Below are 23,650 nucleotides of genomic sequence, written 5' to 3'. Positions count from 1 at the left end.
ATTGGTTTAGGTAGCTTAGGTTCAGAAAGAGCCTGGCATCCTCAGTCTTTGGGGGTACTGGTTGGATTATGATTGGCCTCTGTAGCATGAAACAGCTTTAATCCTATTGAAAGCTCACACAAGAACCTTGTTGTCACTCTCCTAATTTGGACACAATAGAAGAGTCTTCATGGGTTCTGTTCAAGCAGCTTTGTTATATACAAACACATCACGATAGAAGTTTACTGACTTTAACTAAAGTAACTTACATACAAACTAACTATTGCAATCTCTCCTTCTCTTAACAGACGAAGAAATCTGCTCAGTTTATCACAACTGGACATCTGGATAGAATGCTTGTTGAATAACTGAGCCTTGATGGTTTTGTTATTCTTAGCTTTATGCCTCAATAAACTGGAATTAACAGGTAGCATTGTTCTGGTTTGGCTGGATAGAAGTCTTTGAGCAGGTGAGCCAAGAATATCGTCATGGGGTATGTTTCTGAGATTAAGCAAATTCAAAAAGACATCAGTATTATCATGCTTTGACCTTTCAAGTAATTGCTTAGCACTCTGCACTGCATGTTCAGCTAACCCATTTGACCGTGAATATTCAGGACTGCTACTCACATGTACAAAATCCCATTCTCTTGCAAGTTTCTGAAACAGCTGACTAGTAAACTCAGTACCATTATCGAAAATAGCTTTGTGTGGACTACTATGGACTGAGAAATGACATTTCAACTTAGTAATAACAGTAGTGGATATTAGATTAGTTAGTAAGTCAGTCTCAAACCAACTTGAATAAGAGTCTACCAATACTAAGTAGTGTTGATTGTCTCACTCGAAGATATCAGTGGCTACTGCTGACCAAGGTAGTTCAGGAACTTGACTTAGCTGAAGTGGTTCTCTTTGCAAATGTGGTCTAGTACTAGTGCATACTGAACAAGAAGAAAGTACTTTATCAATGTCTTTGTGTAATGAAGGTCAAAATACTAATTCTCTCGCTCTTCTCTTAGTGGATGCGGGACCTGGATGACCACAATGCAAAATCTGGATATATTCTGGTTGCAAGGGAATCAGGAACAACAATTTTAGGACCTTTGAAAATAATGGCACCTTCCATCAACATTTCATCTCTGTAAGGAAAATAGGTTTGCACTTCAGGTGGTACACTAGATTGCTCTGACTGCCATCCAGCATTAATGTAGTGATTGAGGTTTTGCAAAATCAGATCAGTCTTTGATCTCTCAACTCATCAAGCCTAGTGGTAGAAAATGTATGCACTGCCATCATGTCGGTCAAAATTATCTGTGTCAAGCTGTTGCATCATATTTCTGGGCGATCTGGATAAGGTATCATCCAGATAGAGTAGTTTGCCTTTCGTATAGACAATTTTGAAGTTGTACTTTTGCAATTTGACTATCCTTTGTATTCTCACTGGAGTTGAATGCATAGGTTTCTTTAAAATAGTGACTAGAGTTTGGTGTTCAGTTTCAATCTGAACAGCTCGACCATAAATATAATCATGAAACTTGGAACATGTAGATACTATTGCCAAAAGTTCTTTCTCAATTTGAGCATATTGCATTTCAAGTTTGGGTAAGTGTTCTAGATGCCTAGGCTACTGGTCTGCTCTCTTGAAGTATAACTGCTCCAAGAACAAATTTTGAAGCATCACAGGAAAGAGTGACTGGTTTATTCACATCATAGTATCTTAATGGAGGTGGGGTGGCAATTTACTGTTTAAGGTCTTCAAATGCCTTCTGGTGCTGTTCTAACAATGACCATGCAACATTTTTGCATGTCAGCTTTCTCAAAGGTGCTGTCAACTCAGTGAAGTCTGGTATAAACTTGCCTAAATAGCTGACCACACCTAAGAAACATTGTAGAGCTTGAATACTGTCTGGTGCTGACATCTCAAGAATAGCTGCTTGCTTGGTCGGGTCTGGTCTCAAGCCAGTACTGGTAAATAAATGACCTACATATGTAACTTCTGGTAGTCTGAATTTGCACTTCAGAGGATTGAGCTTTAAGTTTACTTCACATGCTCTGTGTAGAACTTCTGTCATGCTCTGCGTCACCATTGCCTCCAACCAATAAATCATCTACTATTATGGCACAAGGATAACCTGAAAAATTTGCTCCACTGGACGCTGGAAGACTTCACTTACAGAACTTATTCCAAATGGTATCCTTAGGAATCTGTATCTGTCAAACAGGGTACAGAAAGTGGTTAGTAATGAGAATTTGCGATCAAATATCACTTGCCAAAATGAACTTTTTGCATCCAACACAAAAAAACAGTGGCATTCGGTATTAGGGCTGTGACCTCTTCGACTGTGTGCATTGGATGATATGGTCTCTTCAATGCTTTGTTCAAATCTCTTGGGTCAATACATATTCTGATTTCATCTGAGTCTTTTTTGTGAGCTGCTACCATAGACGACACCCAGTTGGTTCTGTAACAGGACACATTACACCTTGCTGTACCATTTTATCCAAATGAGCCCTAACTTTATCCAACATAGCTATCGGAACTCTTCCTGCTGGTCTGAATACTGGAGTGACCTCTGTGTCTAACTTCATGGAATACACAATTGGAAGTTTGCCCAACGTGTCATTGAAAACATCAGCATACTCTGAGAAAAAATGGCTTCAGAAAAAACTGGAACTAGTATATGCACTTGTGTGATGAACTTCTTTGGTAAAAGAAAGCAGATTCATTCTCAAACTATCTTTGAGACCCAGTAAAGACTGTACTGGTCTTCGGACTACATAGAATAACAAGTTGTAACAGTTCCTGGCCAAATAACATGAAAGCATCACTGAGCCTTGGTTTGAATTTCTTCACCTCCGTAAGTAAAGTTTTGCATTACTGGCCACATTAGTTTTCACTTTAGCAAATGTGTCTGCTGGTATAACATTACCCTTTGAACCAGTGTCTACTTTAAGCTCTCTGCATTTACCATTGATCTGGACTGTACAAAACACTTTGCTTTTTGCCAGTAAATTCACTGCATCAACTCTTTCACCAATTACTGATACATCATTCACATAGAAAGTTGATTGCTGTGGCTCTACTTGATCAACCTTCTTGTTTGTGTGACCTTTCTTTACAACTACGTGGGATTTACTTTGTTTTGCAAAACTTTTGAAAAGGGTTCCACTTTTTATACTTGTGACATTGCTGTCCAAATGCTAAGCATTTCCCTCTTTTAGACTCATGATTTGCACCACAATTGTGAAAGTTAACAATAAAGCTGGAGTTGGGTTTTGCTGATTCACGCTTGTACTGCACTGAGCATGCTCCTTTAACTGAACTAGTCTTAGAACTTGCTGGAAGGCTACGTGGTTTCCCTGGTGAGCCAGCAGGGGCTGTGGTTGCCCCATGTGCTTAGGCCTACTTCTGTTTGCCACATGTTGCATGCTATCTACATTTGCTCTGGAGCCTGCTGAAACCATGCTCTTGTCACTTGTAAGCATATTTTTATGTTTTTCTGTCACTTCACGGATTTGACAAACCTCAGTGGCTTTACTCAACATTAAATCACTGTCACAAAGCAAAATCTTTCTCACAGCAGCATTATTAATGCCACACATGAGCCTATTCTTTATTAACTCATCTTTTAAGTCACCAAACCGACAACATTTTGGCTTTGTTTTTCAGGTCAGTTATATAAGCTGCAAAAGTTTCCTGATTTCTCGTGTAAAACAAATTCCTCTCCAATGTAATATTTGTCTGGGAGTTACAAACTTCTTTGAACTTGCGCTTCAAACACTCGGGGTCTTACCTTGATTCAGCCCGTACAACAATATGATTTTCACCTTCTTCCTCATATACTGCTGGTGCGGACACAAATGAACACACTCTTTCTATGGCCTGTGACCCAGCTAAGTTTAGCAAAATGAATGCCCTGGTATATGCATTTTTATCTGGATAAGCTGCTTGTATAAAAATATCGTACTCTAGCTCAAATATTCTCCAGTTCTCTGCAATATTCTGTTCAAATACAAGGGCTTTCAAAATCCATCTGCCATATTAACACATACCAGTGAAGGATTTTGCAAATAAGCACAAACACATATGCCAGAAATTTTTGCCAGTTATTGGTAACTTTGCCCAAAGGCACAACAAACCTCTGTATAACTGAACTTTGTGAAATGAGTCTCTCAGGCACTGTAATACTCTTGAAATTACTGTATTGCAAGAAATATCAAATAACTGCATGATGTAAGTGAATTGGAAAAGAGAAGCTCAGAATCAATAACATTTCAAAGTAATTGCACTTTGAGAATAAACTATGCACAGTACACTGAAATTTCCCCAAATGGCAGTACCTTGCTGGGCAATTCTTTACAGTGCAAGAACCACTCTGTAATAGGGGCACTTTGCGAAAAGACACACCCAGCACAAGAAACTTTGCGAAATGGCTATACTTTGACTGTACTTCCCAAAATAGTTGTACTTTGCTCACAAATAAACTCTTCGGAATACATACACAGTAATAAGCATGGAAGCAATGGAAATGTGTAGAGCATCCAAGCCTTCTTTTGGGCACACATGTTCAGACAGGATGGTGTGCATTTGTCTAGATCAGGGAAGAGAATTTTTGCAGCAAATAATTTGCAATATCTGACAAACACTAGCCAGGATTTTTGCTAGGTCAAAAATGTAGCAGTTCACAGACAGCAACATTTGATGCATCTCTGATGGTTGTTAATACTAGGAGTAATATTAATAAAGTTTTTTATTAGAAAATTTGCTACGTTCCCACAAGATTGATGTTGTTATAGTTTGTGAAACATGGTTAACAAACAATGACTGGAAACCAGTTCTGTCAGGGTATAAATGTTTTTACTGTCAGACATTCTAAGAAAAAATCAGGTGAGGGCGTTATGATAGGGATTAAAGATAGCTTTGAGACTTGTGATTATTACATGTTCAGTGATAACACCAATACTATAGACTGTGTAACTGTGACAATAAAGACAACCCTGGAAAATATAACAATTGTTGGGAGTGTACAGACCACCAAAGGCAAGTGCAGATGACCTGGATTTATTGGATAAGTTATTGTCAGAATTGGATAGGTTGGGACTTGAAACCACATATCAGCATACATATGTTGAAAATAGCTCTATTACTACCTGTAATGTGAAGTTCTATAACAATATAATAACAGCTATGAATGAAAAATGTGCTGTGATGTCATTTATATAGATTTAACTTCAGCATTTGACTGGGTCATGCACAAAACACTGATCAATAAATTAGTACAACTAGGTATTGATGTACTGTTGATAAGATGGATAGCTGCATGGCTTACAAATAGGACATGGCAAGTATCACACACCAACTGGACAGGTGAAATCCTTGGTTACAGTTGAGGTGTCCCACAGGGCTCTGTACTAGGCCCTTACTTGTTTAGATTGTATTTTTCAGACCTTACTTTTTCATCTGAGGTGTTCTACAGTCTATATGCTGACGACCTGAAATTGGGTAAACTGATTATAAGTGTTACACATAAGGCATGTCTGCAAAATAATTTGACTAAATTGACCATTTTGATACAGGAGAATAATATGTTGATAAATACATCAAAAACTAAGCATATGAGATTTGGGAGACATAAACTGAAAGGTGAATATTTAATACAGCACACAGTGATTGAAACTGCAGATTCATTTAAGGACCTGTGTAGATTCAGCTATGAGTTTTTCTAATCATATCAACCCTATTGGCTAATGATAGTTAGAGAACTACAGGTTGTATAGAAAGATTTATAAAGTCTAGGAAATCAAACATAATGAAGTCATTGTTTGTTAGTTACATTAGACCCAAACTTGGGTATGGAATAATAATATAGAAACCTTATAGGAAAGTGAAAATCTAAGTTATTATGAAAGACTAAAATATCTGAACTTGTACAGTGTCTCTTACAGATATTTAAGAGGAGATCTTAATCAGGTATATAGGGCATTTAGGGACAACTACCTCTGGGAATATTTGGGGTTATCAAAGAGTACCAGAGAATCGTCAGATAACCTATGTAGAAGATTCTATGGCAATGAGAAGTGTACTAATTGGTTCTCTGACAGAGTAGCTGATGCTTGGAACAGACTACAAAATTACATTAAAACAAGTACTAATTTAGATATTTTTAAGAACAGCCTGGACATTTATTACAGGAACAAGTGTTTTGGCATATTGGCAAGCTAGAAGGGCTTTAATGCTCGTGCTTGAAACATTTGTATGTATGTATGTATGTATGTCATAAGCATAGACTGTAAGCCCTTTTACATACTGTCAGTTATGCCTTTGATAAAATAAGAAGCCGTAGTTATGCCAAAACACAGCACTTTGCTAAAAATATGCAGTTGCCTTGCTTTATTTATGCTTAAAGTGCCCTTTTCTGCCCTTATTACATTCATTTTGCTCGTTTAATCTCTTTTTGTGCCCATTGTACATTTCTTGTGCTAGTTTTACTCTAAACATGCTTGTTTTGCTTTTAAACAAACTCATTTTGCTTTTAAACATGCTTGTTTTACTTTTCTGATAACTGCTTTGTCAAATATCTTAATTTTAAACATCTCCCTTAGTTAATAAACCTTTTGTGCCTCCTGCTTATTTAATAATGCGTTTTCTGCCCTTGTAATGCTCCATTTTATCTTTTTTTATAAAATAAGCAGTTTGCATGAATTCTCATTACCTTTAATTCTTTTCTGGCACTTTTCCTTGCTCGTTTCTCTTAGTTTACCTTCAATGTCATCTCTGTACCTCATGGCTCCGAATAATATTCTCTGCGATCCCGGTTTTGACAACATGTCGCTCTCCTACTTTAGACACAATAGAAGAGTCTTCATGGGAAACATCGCTAAATAAACTTTAGAAGTAACTGCTGCACTAGAAGAACAAGCTTTAATAGCACCTTTAAGTGCCAACCTATTTAGGGGGGTATTGTAAAATGGAATAACTCAACCTCATACAAGCTTTTATGAGCAAGATTGCTGTCACCTGAGATAGGATTCCAGTTAAGGACTGGAATATGTGTTTTCAATTGGTCAGCTTCTCTGGGGATATTAGTTGGATTATGATTGGCCTCTGTAGCATGAAATAGCTTTAATCCTATTGATAGCTAACACAATAACCTTGTTGTCACTCTCCTACTTTGGACACAATAGAAGAGTCTTCGTGGGTTCTGTTCAAGCAGCTTTATTATATATGAACACATCACGATAGAAGTTTACTGACTAACTCAAGTAACTTGTATACAAATTAACTACTGCAATCATACATGCTCACTCTCTGGCTGCACTCTCAAAATGGCAGTAGGAATAGCACGTGCCTGGTATATAGATGTGCAAGCTCAGTCCTTGATATACTTCTTCAAGGCACAGCACATACACTGATCTGCATTTGTCTACATAAATTTCAAGATACTGTGAAATCAGTCTTTTTTTTTTTTTTTTTAAACTTATTAACTTATTGAGTGCACTTCATCTGGATGCGTCACCAAAATTAGCAATGTTCTTCTGCTGACTGTAGTGTTAAATGTACATAACATAGCACTGCTGCACCTTGTTGCTGTTGTACTGCAAAATCTAAGACAATACTTCAAGTACTGCTGATGCTGAACAGACAGATGCCAAATTAACTTATTATCATAGCTACTGATTGCACTTTTTTAATCTCTGGTGTTCCTGCATTTCTGATTGTTATTGATTACTGTACTGTTAGTGCATTTAAAGCTATTGTTCTACAGTAATGCACTAAATTCTTCCCCAGTCGATCTTGTCTATCTTTCCTTGAGGAGGGAACTTCTCAATGTGGCTTACTGGCTAATCAAGTAACGATCGACAGAATGATTGTGTAGTATTTACCTATGGAGTAAACTTCTCAGATTTGTTGTTAGATACTGTGTTCCAGTCTGTAGTTTGGCTGGACAGCTCCTTCTTTCTTTCTCTGGACTGGGATTTTTTTAGATGCTTAATGTTGATATTCAGGTCTTTCTCATATTTTTAATACTTCTTTTGGGACAGTTAGTTCTTTCCAATGTGAGGTCAGATTTCTTTCAGGTTTGAGAAATGTAATGTACATTAGTTCGTATAACATTCTCAGAGGATTAAGAAAGCATTTTCGACATTTATTATTTAAATGTTACTTTTATGTTTTCTGTAAACTGTATGCATAGATTTTATGCATGGAATCTACTGTACTGTATTCTGTGCACCCAAGGATTAAAAATTAGTCTTTTTGAATAAACATACCTTTCAATCACATTATTTAAACACTGAGTGATTTAATATTACCAAACAAAAATCAGTGGCATATCAATGAAGCTGACATCACCAGACCATCCATTTGGTAAAAACTTAATTTTACTTACCAGAGACAAAACAAAATTAAGAAGTGCTGTTCCACTGTAGAAGATAATTGTCACCAGTGTAGTTACTGTCGTAAATAGCAGACTTACATTACGACTCATTACAATCCAAAGTGATTCCATAATCTGTAAAGGAAATGCATGTGAATTCATTACTTCTAATGTTTAAAGGTAACGAACAGTAATGCCACCAATAAATGCTAACTGACACCTTCAAAGAATAACACCTTTTTGAAAATGTAAGGCAATAAAGGACAACACTCTCTAGTACTATTCATTATTTGTATTGGAGCTGAGATGGTACCATTCGCTACCAGCTGATGGTAGAAGCTACTTTGTTGGTAAAAGAAGAAAGAACACTGCATTTATCAAAGTGAACTCAATAAAAAGCTTTGAGATGTCTGAGAAAAGCATGTCTTCTTTTTTGTGCCTCTCTCCATTGTGATAAGCCAGTAATTTTAGTATAATATTGGAGAAATCTTGCTTCAGTTGATCCTCAAATACACCCAAAAGAATTCCCTATAAAGGGATAAGCCTTTGAGGATGACGTGCTTCTTCACCTGGAAAATCTCTTAATTTCTGCTTAGCCATTGCTGGCCTGCATCCATCAAAATAGTAATATTTAGTTGCACGATATATGTACATCTATGTATGTATGTATGTATGTATGTTATGTATGTACTATGTATGACCTACTTAAGTTAATTAAAACTTCAGTAAGACTAACATATATAACACAAGAAGGTTGGGAATAAAAACATTAACACACTTTTGCGGTTGCTCCAAGACATAACCTTGAAGCATGCAAATAAAAAAATAGTTATGCACTCACCATAACATTCCACCTGTGTTGTCCATTTTCATTTTTTCTTCACATGTGGGTTTGGAATCGTACCCTCGGATCAAACTTGGCCATTGCAACAGCTCATGGCAACCAAAAAGCTCTTGAACACCCTTCCTTACCCATAACGCCTCTCCCCAATTACCTCATATCTTGTTTGCTTATAATCACAGAAAATAATAGATTAGGAAATTACCTCAAATAAGAGCAAGACCATTTCTGGCTTTTATAATAACCAAAAAACAAATTTAGGTCAACTCACTCATCCAGAAGCCAAAAAGCAGACAGGGGGATGGTGGGCAGGTTTGTGAGGAAAAAATGAAAATGGACAACACAGATGGAACATTATGGTGAGTACATAACTATTTTATCTGATGTTGTCAATCTTCATTTTATCCTTACATGTGGGACAGAGTCCCAGCTACCTTTTTCCTGGGTGGCCTTAAGAAAGGATATTCTTCAGAACCACTGACCCAAAAGAGGCCATACCCCTAGAGATCAAATCTAACTTGTAATGAGTAATAAAGGTGTGAGGGGTAGCTCCGGTCGCTGTTGCGCAAATTTCACCCATGGACACGCTAGACTGAAAAACTGAAGAGATGGTCACTGCTCTAGTAGAGTGAGGTCTAATAGGTTTTGGGAGCTCTAAATCTTGACTCTTGTAAATATACGAGATGCAGTCTGTAATCCATTTAGCTAGAGTCACCTTGGTAACTGGAAGGCCCAATCTATTTTCTGAGAAGGAAACAAATAATTGACAGTTTTCTTATGTATTTCGTTCTATGAAGGTAAAAAGGTAATTGTCTATGAACATCTAGCAAATGCAGCATATATTCACCTTTATTAGTGAAATTTGGGAAGAAAACTGGCAGATTAATGGATTGGTTGATGGTAGTTTATGAAACTATCTTTGGAAAGAATGAAGGATTAGTACACAAAGTGACCCTATCTTTGTGAAAGATGAAATATGGCGGTTGGGATGACAATGCCTGAATCTCAGAAATTTTTCTTGCAGACATGAGGGCTACCAAGAATAAGTTTTCCAGGACAGAAATTTCAGCTGACATGTAGCCGGTGGTTCAAAGGGAGGCTGTATAATTTTCTGTAGTATCAAAATTTAAGTCCCAAGGTGGTGAAGGATCCTTATATGAGGGCTTGAGTAAAAGAGTTCCTCTCAAAAAATCTTTGCATAGCTTATGTGATGCCAAGAAGGAACCATCAAATCCATTGTGAAAGTTAGAGATTGCAGCTAGCTGCACTTTTACTGTAGAATAAGCTTCTCCCTCATTAAACAGCTTCATCAAAAACTCTAGAATAGCACGGATAGGAGCTGAAAAAGGATCTACATCATTCTCTTGAAACCATTTACCTCCATTTACTGTTATACAACTTTCGTGTAGATGGTTTATGAGAAGATAACAGGATATGGCACGCTGAGGAAAAGAGCATAGGTTGTCTGGCTACCGGCAGAATTGGAGATACCAAGCTGTCAACTTCAGGCAGTGAATGTTAGGATGAGGCATTCCTGTTGGATACGACAGTTGGTCCAGAATTGAATCCAGAATCCATGGCTTCTTCCATAGGCGAGGCCAAATGAAGGGAAACCAGATTTGTTGATGCCAATATGGGGCAATGAGGATTACTTCTCTTCAACATGTTCATTTTCTGAAGAAATTTAGGGATTAATGGGATTGGAGGAAAGGCATATAACAGACCAGAAGGACAATCATGAGTGAGACAATCCCTTGGGTACTCCCTTCTTGGGGGATCAGGACAAAGTAGCTACTGAATTTATTGTTCGGAGGGGACACAAAAAGGTTGCAGCAAGGCTGGCCTCACTTGCAGAATAGGTCTTCTGCCACTTTCTGATTGAGGGAATACTAGTGAAGCATAATAATGGATCTGCTCAACCTATCACGTTGGACTTTCTTGGACTGTGCATTCCTACCAGAAAGCGGTTGGAAGAGCTTGGCTACTGCCACACTCTGAGTGCCTCTTGACATAAGAGGTATGATCTGGTTCCCCTTTGCTTGATGTACCAGACTTCCGACATGTCTGACTGAATCGCAATTGTCCCACAAGGGAGAGCTCTCATCTCTGGGATGTTTCTGTGTGACTTGGCCTCTTGAATAGACCATGAGCCTTGGACTGTTCTTCCCAGATAATGCCCCTCCCACCCTGTCTGAGAAGTGTCCTGGGAAGTGGGAGGACAAAGGGACGCCCTAGAATAAGCTGTTCTGAGTGAATCCAGCAAGATACAGCCATCTTGCAAGTGCTCATAATCCTTATCGTGGCTGACAAGGGTAGATGAAGGATGGACCATTGTATAGCAAGAAGCCACTATAGTACTCTTATATGGAATCTCGCAAATGGAACCAGTATTATTGCTGTTGCCATAGAACCCAAGGCCTGAAGTACTGTTTGAGTAGATACCCTTGAACTGTGTACTAGTAATCCAAATATGGAGATGTAAGCGAACAAGTAAAACAAAGAACACACTCAAAGGTTCGCTAGTGAGATCCGAATAAGGGTCCGAGTCTGAAATAAGGATGTCACCCTGGATATTGTGGATCTTTTTGGTTCCATCCCCCATAATACAGGCTTACAATGGTTGGAAGATTCTAGGAGAGAGAATGATAATCTCAACCATAATGACTTCACCAATTGCCTGTTATTAATGGAAATAATACTCAAAAACAACTACATGTACTATGAAGGTGAGTTTTACAAGCAGAATAAAGGGGTGGCAATGGGGGCTAAATGTGCGCCGACCTATGCTAATATCATTTTGACTTGGTGGGAGATTAAATTTGTACTTAATAGTGAATTTAGTAGTTGCTGATCCTTATACAAACGTTTTTTTGGACGATATTTGTATTTTTTGGATAGATAGCAAAGATAGATTTTTTTTGATTTCTTGACCTATTTAAAAGGTACCACCAATTTCCTGGATTTTACTTATAGCATTAATTATCAGGAATTAATTTATGTAGATATTTCTCTTTCTAAGGGGAAAGGTAATTTTTCTTCTAAGGTACACAGAAAAAGTACCTTTTCGAACTCTTACCTCCATTATACTAGTGGACACCCATTTTTACAAAAGAGAAATCTTGTAAAAGGTCAATTGGTAAGGATTAGTCGTATGACATCTCATGATAAGGATTTCAAAATAGAATGCGGTTTCGTTGGGGACATGTTTAAAGAAAGGGGATATCCCAATTGTTTAATTCAAAAAGTCACCTCAGAAGTTTCTGAAGGTAGAAAGAATAGATTTGCTCCAATACTTGGAAAGGACCTACCCATTTTTAGCCCCTTAGAGACTTCAAATAATATAGAATCTCTTACGGATTGGGATGATGCTTATATCATGGATTGTACTGGTGATACAGGGATTATTAGGTATGTCATTAACAAGGAATGAGAAAAATGTAAGGAATTTTCAGATTTGGACATTCTATTTAAACATCCTTTAAAATTTACATACAGAAAAGATAGAAATATCAAGAATTTATTCGAGTTTGGGCGTGGGTATTTTTTTACAAGGTAACCATCGGAAGGGAGGCACTTTTAAATGCAATTCGTATTCTCAGTGCCCCTATATATATATAATGGATCTTTTATAAAAATTGTTAGTAGGGACAGAAACATTAAGAGTAACTATTTTTCAAACTGTAATACTAGTGGTTTGGTCTATTTGGCCCTATGTAAGCAATGTAATTCATTTTACATAGGTAAGACGGAAAGAAAATGAAAAATGAGAATTTATGAGCATCTTTATGAAATTAGGAAAGAAAATATAAATAATGCTCTTTTCCGTCATAAAGAAGTATGTCAACAAGCATCATTTTTATTTTTTGTATTGGAAGTTGTGCCCAAAGAAATTAGAGGGGGCATGTGGGAGGCCAAACTCGAATATCGTCAGCTTTATTGGCAGATTGTTTTGGATGCTACAAGAAATCCAGGCTTGAATGATATGCTCTCCATTCTTCCAGTTCTAAAATTAAGAGCTGCCAAACTTTAATTTGCTATATGGCCACTAGATGGTAGCAAAACATTCATTAATCCACTGTCATTCATATATTCATTCAGTTATTTATTCATTTGTCTTAAACTGTTATAATCAAGCAAATATTATATATTCAACAAATAACTTGTAGTTTTATTATAACTTATTTTTTAGTATTTATTTATTCATATACACGTGATTTTAAAAGATTAATTGACAGTGAATATGCTTTTTTCACACTCAGCTATGTAATGTGATTGGTTTTAAATTAATTGTTCTTAGATAGAGACTGGTTCTAGAATTCAAGCCAAATATATAAGTACATGCTGCTTAGTTAGGGGTATCTGCATCTGATGAAGTTTGTACGAAAACGTATTATCACTTGTTATAGTGTTAATGTGTTTGGGCGTTTTTATCCACATGTTATAAATTTTCATTTTTGTTGTCATGGCACAATAAACTGTTCATCCTTATCTTGGACTCGGACCCTTATTTGGATCTCACTAGCGAACCTTTGACTGTGAACTGTGTACTAACTTTCTGACTTGATCTCTTATAGTCACCATTCTTGATGACAGAAGGCGTGCTATCATTTCGATTGTTTTTGCTCCTATGAAGTCTAATTTTTGAGAGGGGTCTAGGTTTGACTTTTTGTAATGTACTGTGATACCTAACAAAGTTTGAAGAACTCCCTCTTTTGTTTGTAGAAGTAGATGCCTGGTTGGGACAGTAATGAGCCAGTCGTCTAGATAAGGAAACACCTGGAATCTAGGTGCTACTACTGCCATACATTTGGCGACAACTCTGGGGGCTGTAGTGAGGCACCTGGTGCGAGGGCGGCATCTTCCATCACTGTTCCCACACTGTTCCCACCTTTGCCTTTGGGGGAACTTTACCACATGCTTGAGGAAAAGACCCTTGCGATTTTCTGAACCACATTTTCCCACTGCTCCTCTGATTTTTTGAATATGGTCTCTGGGGAGTGGAAAAACAAACGTCCATGGCAGAAAGGGTCTTCCCATCTTTCTCGCATCTGGACAGCATATCTCTAACTTTGGCGTTGAACAGGGAGATGCTGTAAAATGGAGCACTGACAAATGAAGATTTAAAGGGCTCAGCAAAGTCACACAAGTGCATCCAGGTCTGCCTCCTCATAGAGATATCTGAACCTGCAGTTCTACTCACCCCTTTGGCTATATGCAAAATGAACCTCATGGAAGAGTTTGCAATAGAATGTAGGGTGGTCAGCTGTGAGGTAACCAAAGCCTATATCGCTACAAACACGGCTCCTGAGAGGGTATCTGTGAAATCCTTGATCAGATCCCTCTGCAGTCTGGTAAAATGAGAAAGATAATTCAAGGACCTCAGGGCAAAGGTCGCTAAAGAAAACACATGCTTTCCACATGTATCCAAGAGAGTCTTTATGAGGAGGATGGATAGCAGGACTCTCCTCAACAAGTTCTTTCTTCATGGCTACTGCAACAACCATAGCATCTACTGGAACACCTCTTGAACAAAACTTATCTTCAGGTGCCATTATTATTGTGTTTGGTCTGCGGGGGGTTGGTTTAATGGAGTCTGGAGACTCAGACACCCGCCGAGAGACCAACTCGATGAGTTCATCGGTGGGCAGGGTCATCTACAAGGTAGATGGTCGCCAGGTACACTGACTCCTCAGATGAGGGATTGCTGGCCTTTCAGCCACCCCACTGCTTCAAGATCTCAAGGATATCCCTGAAGGAAACATCATCAGGGGGTGACCAAGGGGACCAATCACCTTCATCGAGGTCAGTGTCTTCAGTGATGATTCTTCCATGGAGTCTAGGTGCTTCCTCTTGCAACTCATCTTCTGAGGAACCTCCTCCATGGGGAGCTCCGGGGGGTATCAGAGGAGGAGGGGGAACTCTGATGGGTAGCCTAGGGCTTATGGAGCAGCTGTCCCTGTGGAAGGTCTGCCCGAGACACATGGGGCAAGGTTGAGTACTGCAGATCCAATGGAGCAGACTCTCTCTGGATTGCCGATGCAAACATACCTCTCTCCAGAGCCTCAAAAGTTGACTGTCCCCAAGAAATGAAGGAACCTCGGACCCAAAAGATGGCATCCTCTGGTCTTGGTTCCTTCAACCTCAGGTGACAGCAGTCCTGAACCTAAAGTCAGGGCCAGGCTGAACCAAGCCGAAACTCTGACATGAGGGAAAGGCCCAGAGAACTTCGGCACCGAACCCAGCCTCTCAGATCTGACCAGACCGCCTCAACCCCGAGAGGTACTCAGCTCTGACTGAACTGAACAACTCAGAGCAGGAATTGGAGACGAGGAAGGAAGGATCCTCAGGTCCAGAGTCAATAGATTCGGGCAGATTGGACCCAATGGCTCTGAAACTTCCAGGTGGGCCAGAGGAGGAACATGAAGCGGGGATAATGAAATTCAGAACTCCTGACCCTTGGGGGTAAGGAGCCGAAGGGGGCCTTACAAAGCCTTGTACCTAGAGGATCTTCTTGACCATCCTCTCCACATCAGCTTCTGAAAGGTTTCTAGTGGAGCAAGTCGAGGACGCGGATGGTGACCTTGGTCTCTCCAAGAACTGTGATGGAACCCTGGATGGTACTGGATCTATAGAGGGGGAGTACAGAGTCCTGGGCAAAACTGGTTTAAATGGACTTCCCATCAGATCCAACAGCGATGGATCTGCCCTATCCTTAGACACAGAGATACTCAGATCTGAAGCTGCCAGATCCGATGGAGGAGTCCTTGAAGTTGTGGGATCCAAAGAATCCTCCTTTGGATCCGAGCGTTTAGCAAGTTTTGGAGTCGGCTCCATTGAAATCTTTGGGGTTGAACAAGGTCTTTTCCTTCCTCTGTCCAAACCTCTGGAGGACAGGGAGAAAGCTGGGCTGGAGCACCCAGATTTAGAGGAAGAACCAGTTTTCTTTTTGTCAGTACCAGAAATAGCCTCCTCAAATGAGGAGCGCAACATGCCCTTTAAAATCAATTTATTTTTATACTCTGTGATGAAATGCCTTGCAAATGTCACAGTCCTCCAGGAGATGGGATGAACCAAAGCATTAAACACACATACTGTGCAAGTCACTGATCAGAACTTTGTGACCACACTTTGAACATTTTTTCGTTTGTTTTTTTCTGCCATAATGAGGTCAGAGCACTCTAATAAAGGCAACAACAAAAACAATACCAACAACGAGACAGCAACTAGAAAGTTTCTATTTAAAAACTAAGGAGAAACACTAATACTGCTATTTTTTTTTTAAGACTATAACAATAGTGAAGGGGAGGGGCAGGAAAGGGAAACAGAGATAGTTTTACTGTATAAAATTTTAAGTAAATCTCAAGAGAAGAATTGGAAAAGAGAAACAACAGCTTGTAAAAAGGACAAAGGGCAAATATTTTACAAAATTATGAAGGAAAAGTAATATATAATATAGAAAAAACCTTAACTGCTTGAGAGCTGTCCGGAATGACCATGTCCTCGCAAAGCGACAAACGAGGTCTGGGGTGACTGGGGAGAGGCGTTACTGATGATGAGGCTGCTCAAAAGCTTTTTAGTTGCCATGAGCTACTGAAACTGCCAAGTAGGATCCGAGGGTTCAGATCTGAGCCCATATGTGAGAATAAAATGAAAACTGGCATCAGATACAATATTTTTTGCAAAGGAAAAGCCCCTCACACCCCGATACTTATATATACCAACTCAGAATGCACAGCACTGGAGAAAGGGCATATTACCTAGCCCTTTTATTAAAGTAATCTTGCAGAAAAGTTGCAGACAGGAAAAGATATTGACTCCCAACACCAATCCGTTGATTTTAAGTGGGAGCATTTCTCTTTCTCTCTGTATATATCTATCTATCTAGTTATATATTTATAACAATTTCAATAAATAGTTACGTGACTATTCAAAAGGAAATAGCAATGCACGCAAAGTGCTACTTAACGAATCACATTTTTAAAAACATTCTTAGTACTGTAGAATGTGCATAGGTAATTCCTCTAAATTAAATGTTTTTACATTTAAGTGTGACCAAATAATATTTTTACATTTTGGCTCAGAATCTTAGAAAATGTGCATAACATAGCTGACTCTGAAAATGGTTGCCTATTTAATTAATTTGTTGCTCAATGTTTAAGTATGGATCAAACATATTATCTAAAGAAGATACTTCCAAGGGCCATTCTACAGGATTGTGTGAACAATGTAACTGAATATTAGGTAAGGTTAGGCAAGTCTGTAGATGAACTGTGTTTCAGTCCTATTTATGGTAAGTTCACAATTACTGACAAAGAATTAGATCTTTTTAAAGTCTTGCACTGATACAGACATGACACAATCTGCAGTATCTCTCATGTAAACAGGGAGCAGGAACCGATTGGTACTGTGGAAACATATACACTGCTAACATTATACATATTGTTTTTACAGTATTTCTGTTCAACTGGAATTTAATGTAGAAAGTCTGCTGAGTCTGCATTCAGAGGGAGGCATTCCCATGTATTGTCATGCACTCTGAATTCTTCCTGACAGAAAATGGAAAGCATTTACAGAATACCTATTGATATCTGCAGTATATATAATTAAATTCCCTTTATTTCTATAAAGCTATCCAGTGTCATATGTTTTATTTTTCACATCTCATTAATCTTGAACATGTTATGAGGAACTTCCCTGGCAATCTGAAATTATGCAAGATTAACATTTTTGCTCTCTCACCCGTTCTTTTACATACATTCTTAACTAAATTTAAAACCAAGACAATTTTTTCAGAAAAAAATATTTTATATCCCTCTTATAATGCTCATTCTTATGCTCAATCACACAGGGCTAACAACGGAGTTAGGCCAAGGGATCCTGTCTGTGGGTTTTCATAGGAGCCACATTCTCAATGGCTTGTGATAATAACATAGTAAAGACAACCACTTTCATAATTGCAATTTCTGCATGTAAAGTTTGGTCCAGTCAGAGCCTAACACATTACAGAAAAGTCTCTAGTAATTTACCTGAAATGTAGGTTCTATATGACGCTATCAAATGGACTAAATAGCGAATGCTATTTAGTCGATCTGATACTGTCGAAATGGAAAAATAGCGAAGTCACAGAACATCAAATTCTTTCCCAAGGAAAAAAATTTGGTGGGCCATGTTCGGGACTTGCCATTTCCTCCACTATGGTGCGATCTCGGAGTTGGTATATTTAAGTAGGGGGGGGGGTGAAGCCCCTCACTTAAATTTGTGGGTTTTTTTGTTTATTTTTTTTTAACAGAGCAGCGAATTTTTTTCCCTGGGAAAAGATTTGCTGTTCTGTTTGTTCGACATTTTGTTGTTTCGATATTATCGGTACGATGAAATAGCGTTCGCTATTTACATTGTACAATAATATGATATAGAAGTGAAATGTATAAGTCTGTAAGTAGGATATGTGTGTGTGTGTGTACATATGTACACCTACACCCACACACCCACACCCACAACCACACTCCCCTCTAGACAGTGGCAGCCTGTGAATGCTTGATGTGTAAAATCCTATGTAACCATAAAATTCTTTGGGGTTTTGACATCAGTAATATTTTGGTAAATTTGAAATAAGCTTGGCTAGGCTTAAAATAGCATTTGGGTCAATAGCCTAGTAACTATCTATGAACCTATATACACAAAATTTTACTCCTAGTAATTTTAGCCAAGCAATTTCCATCAAAGCTGGTAGGTGGTTACTAATAATATTAACTAATCTCACAATTAATACCCAATGTACTGCTGAACTAGTGCCAGAATTCAGAACTCCTGAATAATGTATAACACATGGTCGCAGTTCTAATGTAGCTATGCACTCTAATGCAGTGCCATGAAAATCTAATACATATTCACTGAAATTTCATACTCCTCTGTATCTCAGTTCACATATTTTATAAATAAATACCACCAAGACCTCAAACTGCAGGGGGCAAATATAATTCAGATAATACTAATCAAGAAGGTAATGTTTGAATACATAAGTATCATGAGAAACTGTTACAACAGAAAAATTAATACCCTCACAGCCTGGGCTGTTGGCATTGAGGGATATAAAGATACTCCTAAGGCCCGGGGAAACAAAGTCTGAAAAGCAGTTCATGCACTTCATAACAGAGGTGGGGAATATGGACACACACCTACCTTGGGGGGGGGGGGTGCACTCATGCTCAAGGCACATATATGATTGGGTTAATTTTCCTGGTGGTGTCTAGGGAAACAATCAACTTGGGTGAGGCAGTCATGCTGATGTCAGCCCCTTGTGGAAGTGATGGGTGGTACAGTGCTGACAACCCTATGCACACCTCATCCATGGGTTGTTTGAAGGTGTTAGGGTGGAGGAAAAAGAGAAACAAAAACCTCTTAAACCACCCTGATGGCTGCCTAAATGAAGACCCCTCTCACCCAACTCTTATTCTTGGTTATGATGAAATGAATGGGCCACTGAGTTAGTGAATGATCCGATTCCACCCACATGAGAAATCATATATCATAAATACTTTGCATATCTTTCTTCCAATCTTTTTTCTACCTGGATTCATTCTGACACCCATCCGAGTGCCTAATGTCCATGCTGGATCTACCGGCCACTCTAATCTACCCCCAGTCAATTACCAAATTTGATGCCAGGGCCAGTACGGATCCTATAGGTGCTTGGGGGGGGGGGGGCGCTGTTGTCCTACCATAAAGCTGGGGAGGTTTTCTACTTTCATCCTACCCATTTCCTCCTGATAAGTAATCTGTGCTTGACATCTGGAGATATGCAATGGGCAGATCATGCTGCACCCTCCACACGTCCACATGGTGCTACTTCGACAAACTGCCCCTTTGGCCAACCACATTGCAATTCGCTTCTTGGCAACCACCAGGAAACTCCAATTGCCATGTGTCCCTGCCTGAAAGTCATGCTCCTCCTAGGAAGGGCATGCCCATCCTCTCTGCCAATCTGTCAGTCACAAGAACCACTAATTAGACCTGGGACGACTGGGCTTTAGTCAGGGCTTAATCGGTGTATGCCACCAGAGCAGCATAAATACTTTATATATCTGAAGTGACATCATTAAAATTTGCCATTAAAAATAAACTGAAGCAGTATACTTATATACAACTACCACCAGAAATTCTTAGCATACTGGACAATAAGTTCATGGAAAATTAACTTATGTATTTACCACAAAGTTAGGTCCAGATGAGCAGGTCTGTCCAGCATCTAAAATCTTCTCAGAATATTACCCACTCCTTTTGCCCATAATGCTCTGATATAACTAGTTTCCTCTTCAAGCCTCTGTTACAACAAACAAAGATCAAAATTAGATTTTGTCTACACTGAGTCAGGTGGGAAGATGTAGGTGATATTAGGGTGTTAATGAGGATAAACCTTATTTACATATAAGGCTATGCTAAGTGTGTAACTTTTGCATTAGATATAAAGAGGTCCATCCTTATGAACCAACAGAACACAGTCCTAAGTTTATCCTCTGTTTAATTTCTCCAAATGCTTAGGTTTTTTTACATACCTCGACAAGAATGGACCCCATTCCTAAGTCAGGATATGATTAGAGTTCATAAACTCAATATTGCCTTGGTCTTTTATGTTAACCAAGAGTAGTCTTCTCACCCCCAGCAATGTGCCTAGAACTCTCTCCTTCTGCAGTTCATATGGGGTTACATATACTGGTAGCAAATTTAAATACAACTGTGAATAAATTTTTATTAATCATGTTGCGCCTGATACTACTGTAACTGTATTGGGTATCTTTCTTCCACACTGCTCACATTTTTGCTAGCAAATCCTGATATTTAAAGACTTTGTGTGTCTCAGTACATAAGGCACTGCAATCGTTCGGTGTAGCAATTTTAGTGATCAATGTCTTTTTTTCGAAGACTACCATATCTGGTTTTCTTGCAGCTGTTTTCAGAACTGTTGGTAGTGGGTGATCCCATGTGATATAAACTTCATAACTGTCAATACTACTTTGTGGTTTATGTTACGAACATATCTCACCTACTTCTATACTGTATTGCATGCACATCCCATTACAACAGTTTTGTCTTATTGCTGTGCCTTTCAGTATACAAACCCTCAGATATGAGTGCAACACACCCAGCAATGAAATGTGTTAACTGTCTCCAGTTCTGTTTCTTTGGACTTTTAAGTGAATGTGCATGTAAGCCCACCATTATTACTGTCAGGTCTGATCATAAATCAGTCTCATTAGAATTAACAGTAACATCTGACCTCCCCATTAGCAGCAACTAGACTAAAAACTTCTCCAAAGCTAATTGCAATCTAACACGTGATGGCATTAATACCTTCATAGCCTCTGCTCTCACTGATGGCATGGACACCTATACTGGAATTTACACCAATGCCTTGTACAAGCATCTATAGCAAATATATTGACTCAGCCATACCTGACAGGCTCAAAACAAGATCCTCAAGAAAGAACAAGCCTACAGAACAGACATTCGCCATTAACAGGTTATACAATAAGAGAAAGAAATTGCTGTCCATGAGCAGGAAGGAATGGTCTCTGAATTGGAAGCATTCTCTCCTCGGCTTAAACAAGTAAATAAGACACATTTGTAAGGCATTCTAAAGCTTACTTGTTGTATCTTTCGGCTTTTCCCGGTTAGGGGTCGCCACAGCGGAACTCCAGTCTGCTAATGATTGGCAGTAGATTTTTACGTGCCGAGTTGCCAGCCCTGACGAACAACCTTTAACGAAGGTACTCCCATTCACGCATGTCTCCACACAGAAGACGCTTTAGCTGAGAATCGAACAGGTCAATGTCTTACTGTGAGGCGACAACGCTACCGCAGCACCACCACCGCAGTTATGAATCCAAATTAGCCTCCTTCGCTAAGGATAACCATAAGGCCTTCTTTAGCTACATCGGAAACCTTAAAGGAAAAACCCAGATCTGTGCAGAACCAGTTGTGAATGGCACCACATATACTGAACCCGCAGAAATAGCCAACCTGCTAGCTGACAGGTTCAGTGAAAACTTCTCCCCCTTGTCCCAAACACATATCCACCAAAGCATTCTTACCACCTGCCCTCCATCTAGTATCTCCAAAAAGCAGGTCGTAAACTCTTTCTTCCAAAGCCAAAAAATCAGCCTCTATGGGAACTGATAATATCCTAGGCTGTGTTCTAAATGGATTAAAACAGGAACAAACTGCACCACTGGGTACTCTTTTTAACCACAGTCTAAGCACTGCTTTTGTACCTGCTGAATGGAAAACAGCAACAGTTATCCCATTAAGTAAAGGAGGCACCTCCCCAGACCCTGGGAACTACAGACCCATAAGTCTGACCAGCCTTATCTGCAAAGCTATGGAAAGAATAATCATGGAGTTTATCAACAAAGATATAGGAGACCTCCAAACATTTGACCCAACCTAGTTTGACTTTGTTAAAGGGTGCTTCTGCCTTTTGAACTTGGCGGACTTCTTTGAGACAGTCAAAGCCCTGGATGAAGGAAAATCCGTGCATATGGCCTACCTGGATCTGGCCAAGACCTTTGACACTATTCTCCACTCAGCCATTATTGATAAAATTACCTAGATGAAAGTCTCATCCAGCGGTCCAAATGGAGAGATAAGTCAGCAAGCAAAGGAGAGTAGTGTTGCTGAAACTGAATTCATCCTGAAGTCTTGGTGAGTACCTTCATGAGGTGGACCCTGTTTTTCACAAAATCTCACCAAGACGACACTGATATATATATATATATATATATACACACACATGCATACACTGTATTTATATAGCATATATAATGGACAGAAGTAGGTTAAAAGTTAACTGGGTAAAAAAGTGCCCAATCCTGGTAGGCACACTGGTGCCAGGACTGGAAAAAATAACAGCATACAATCTTCAAAAATACAGAAACATTCCTACAATGGGGCCAAGCCAGGCCCAAGGGAAGGGTGGCCTCCCTGTTGTAAAAGGAAGTAGCAGTCCACAAATCACAAAAATTGACAGGCCAAATTAGTACCATAAAGATGACAGAGTGGACTATTGAGGATAAGGAGGAAATTATGTATTCTTACTATTACGAGAAAAGCCCAGAACTTCCAGACACAAGATATACAAAGAGATTAAGAGAGAAATTAGAAGAAAGAAAAATACTTCCAGAAGAAAAACTACCAGAAGCCTCAAATAAAAATGTGTGTTCATTAATACAATAAATTTGTGAAAAACAGTATATAGAGCAAGAAATTTTGATCTGTTTGCAAAAAGAAACATATGAGGATGTGCAAAAATATAAACAACAAAATCTGGAGATTTTTGCAACGTATAAAAAAGAAATATAGACATGGGTAAGAAAGAGAGATTTGACATGGTGTAACATCTATGCAAAGGCAAAAGCCAAATTAATCAATATAAAGAAGGCATTTGAAGAGAAATACAG

At 38.8% G+C, this 23,650-nt stretch overlaps 1 protein-coding gene across 1 annotated transcript in view; it reads right to left on the bottom strand.

The window, feature by feature from the left end:
* TMEM245 (transmembrane protein 245) overlaps positions 1-23,650 on the bottom strand; it is a 1,232,464-nt gene that overhangs the window by 314,578 nt on the left and 894,236 nt on the right. The window contains exon 13 of the mRNA XM_044065650.1: positions 8,369-8,491. Coding sequence (XP_043921585.1) covers positions 8,369-8,491 — 123 coding nt within the window. The remainder of the gene's footprint in view (positions 1-8,368; positions 8,492-23,650) is intronic.

This window comes from Protopterus annectens, chromosome 3.part0 (assembly GCF_019279795.1).
Source record: "Protopterus annectens isolate FY-2018-M chromosome 3.part0, PAN1.0, whole genome shotgun sequence".
Taxonomy (NCBI): domain Eukaryota; kingdom Metazoa; phylum Chordata; order Ceratodontiformes; family Protopteridae; genus Protopterus; species Protopterus annectens.
This window is presented reverse-complemented; position numbering and strand designations above follow the sequence as displayed.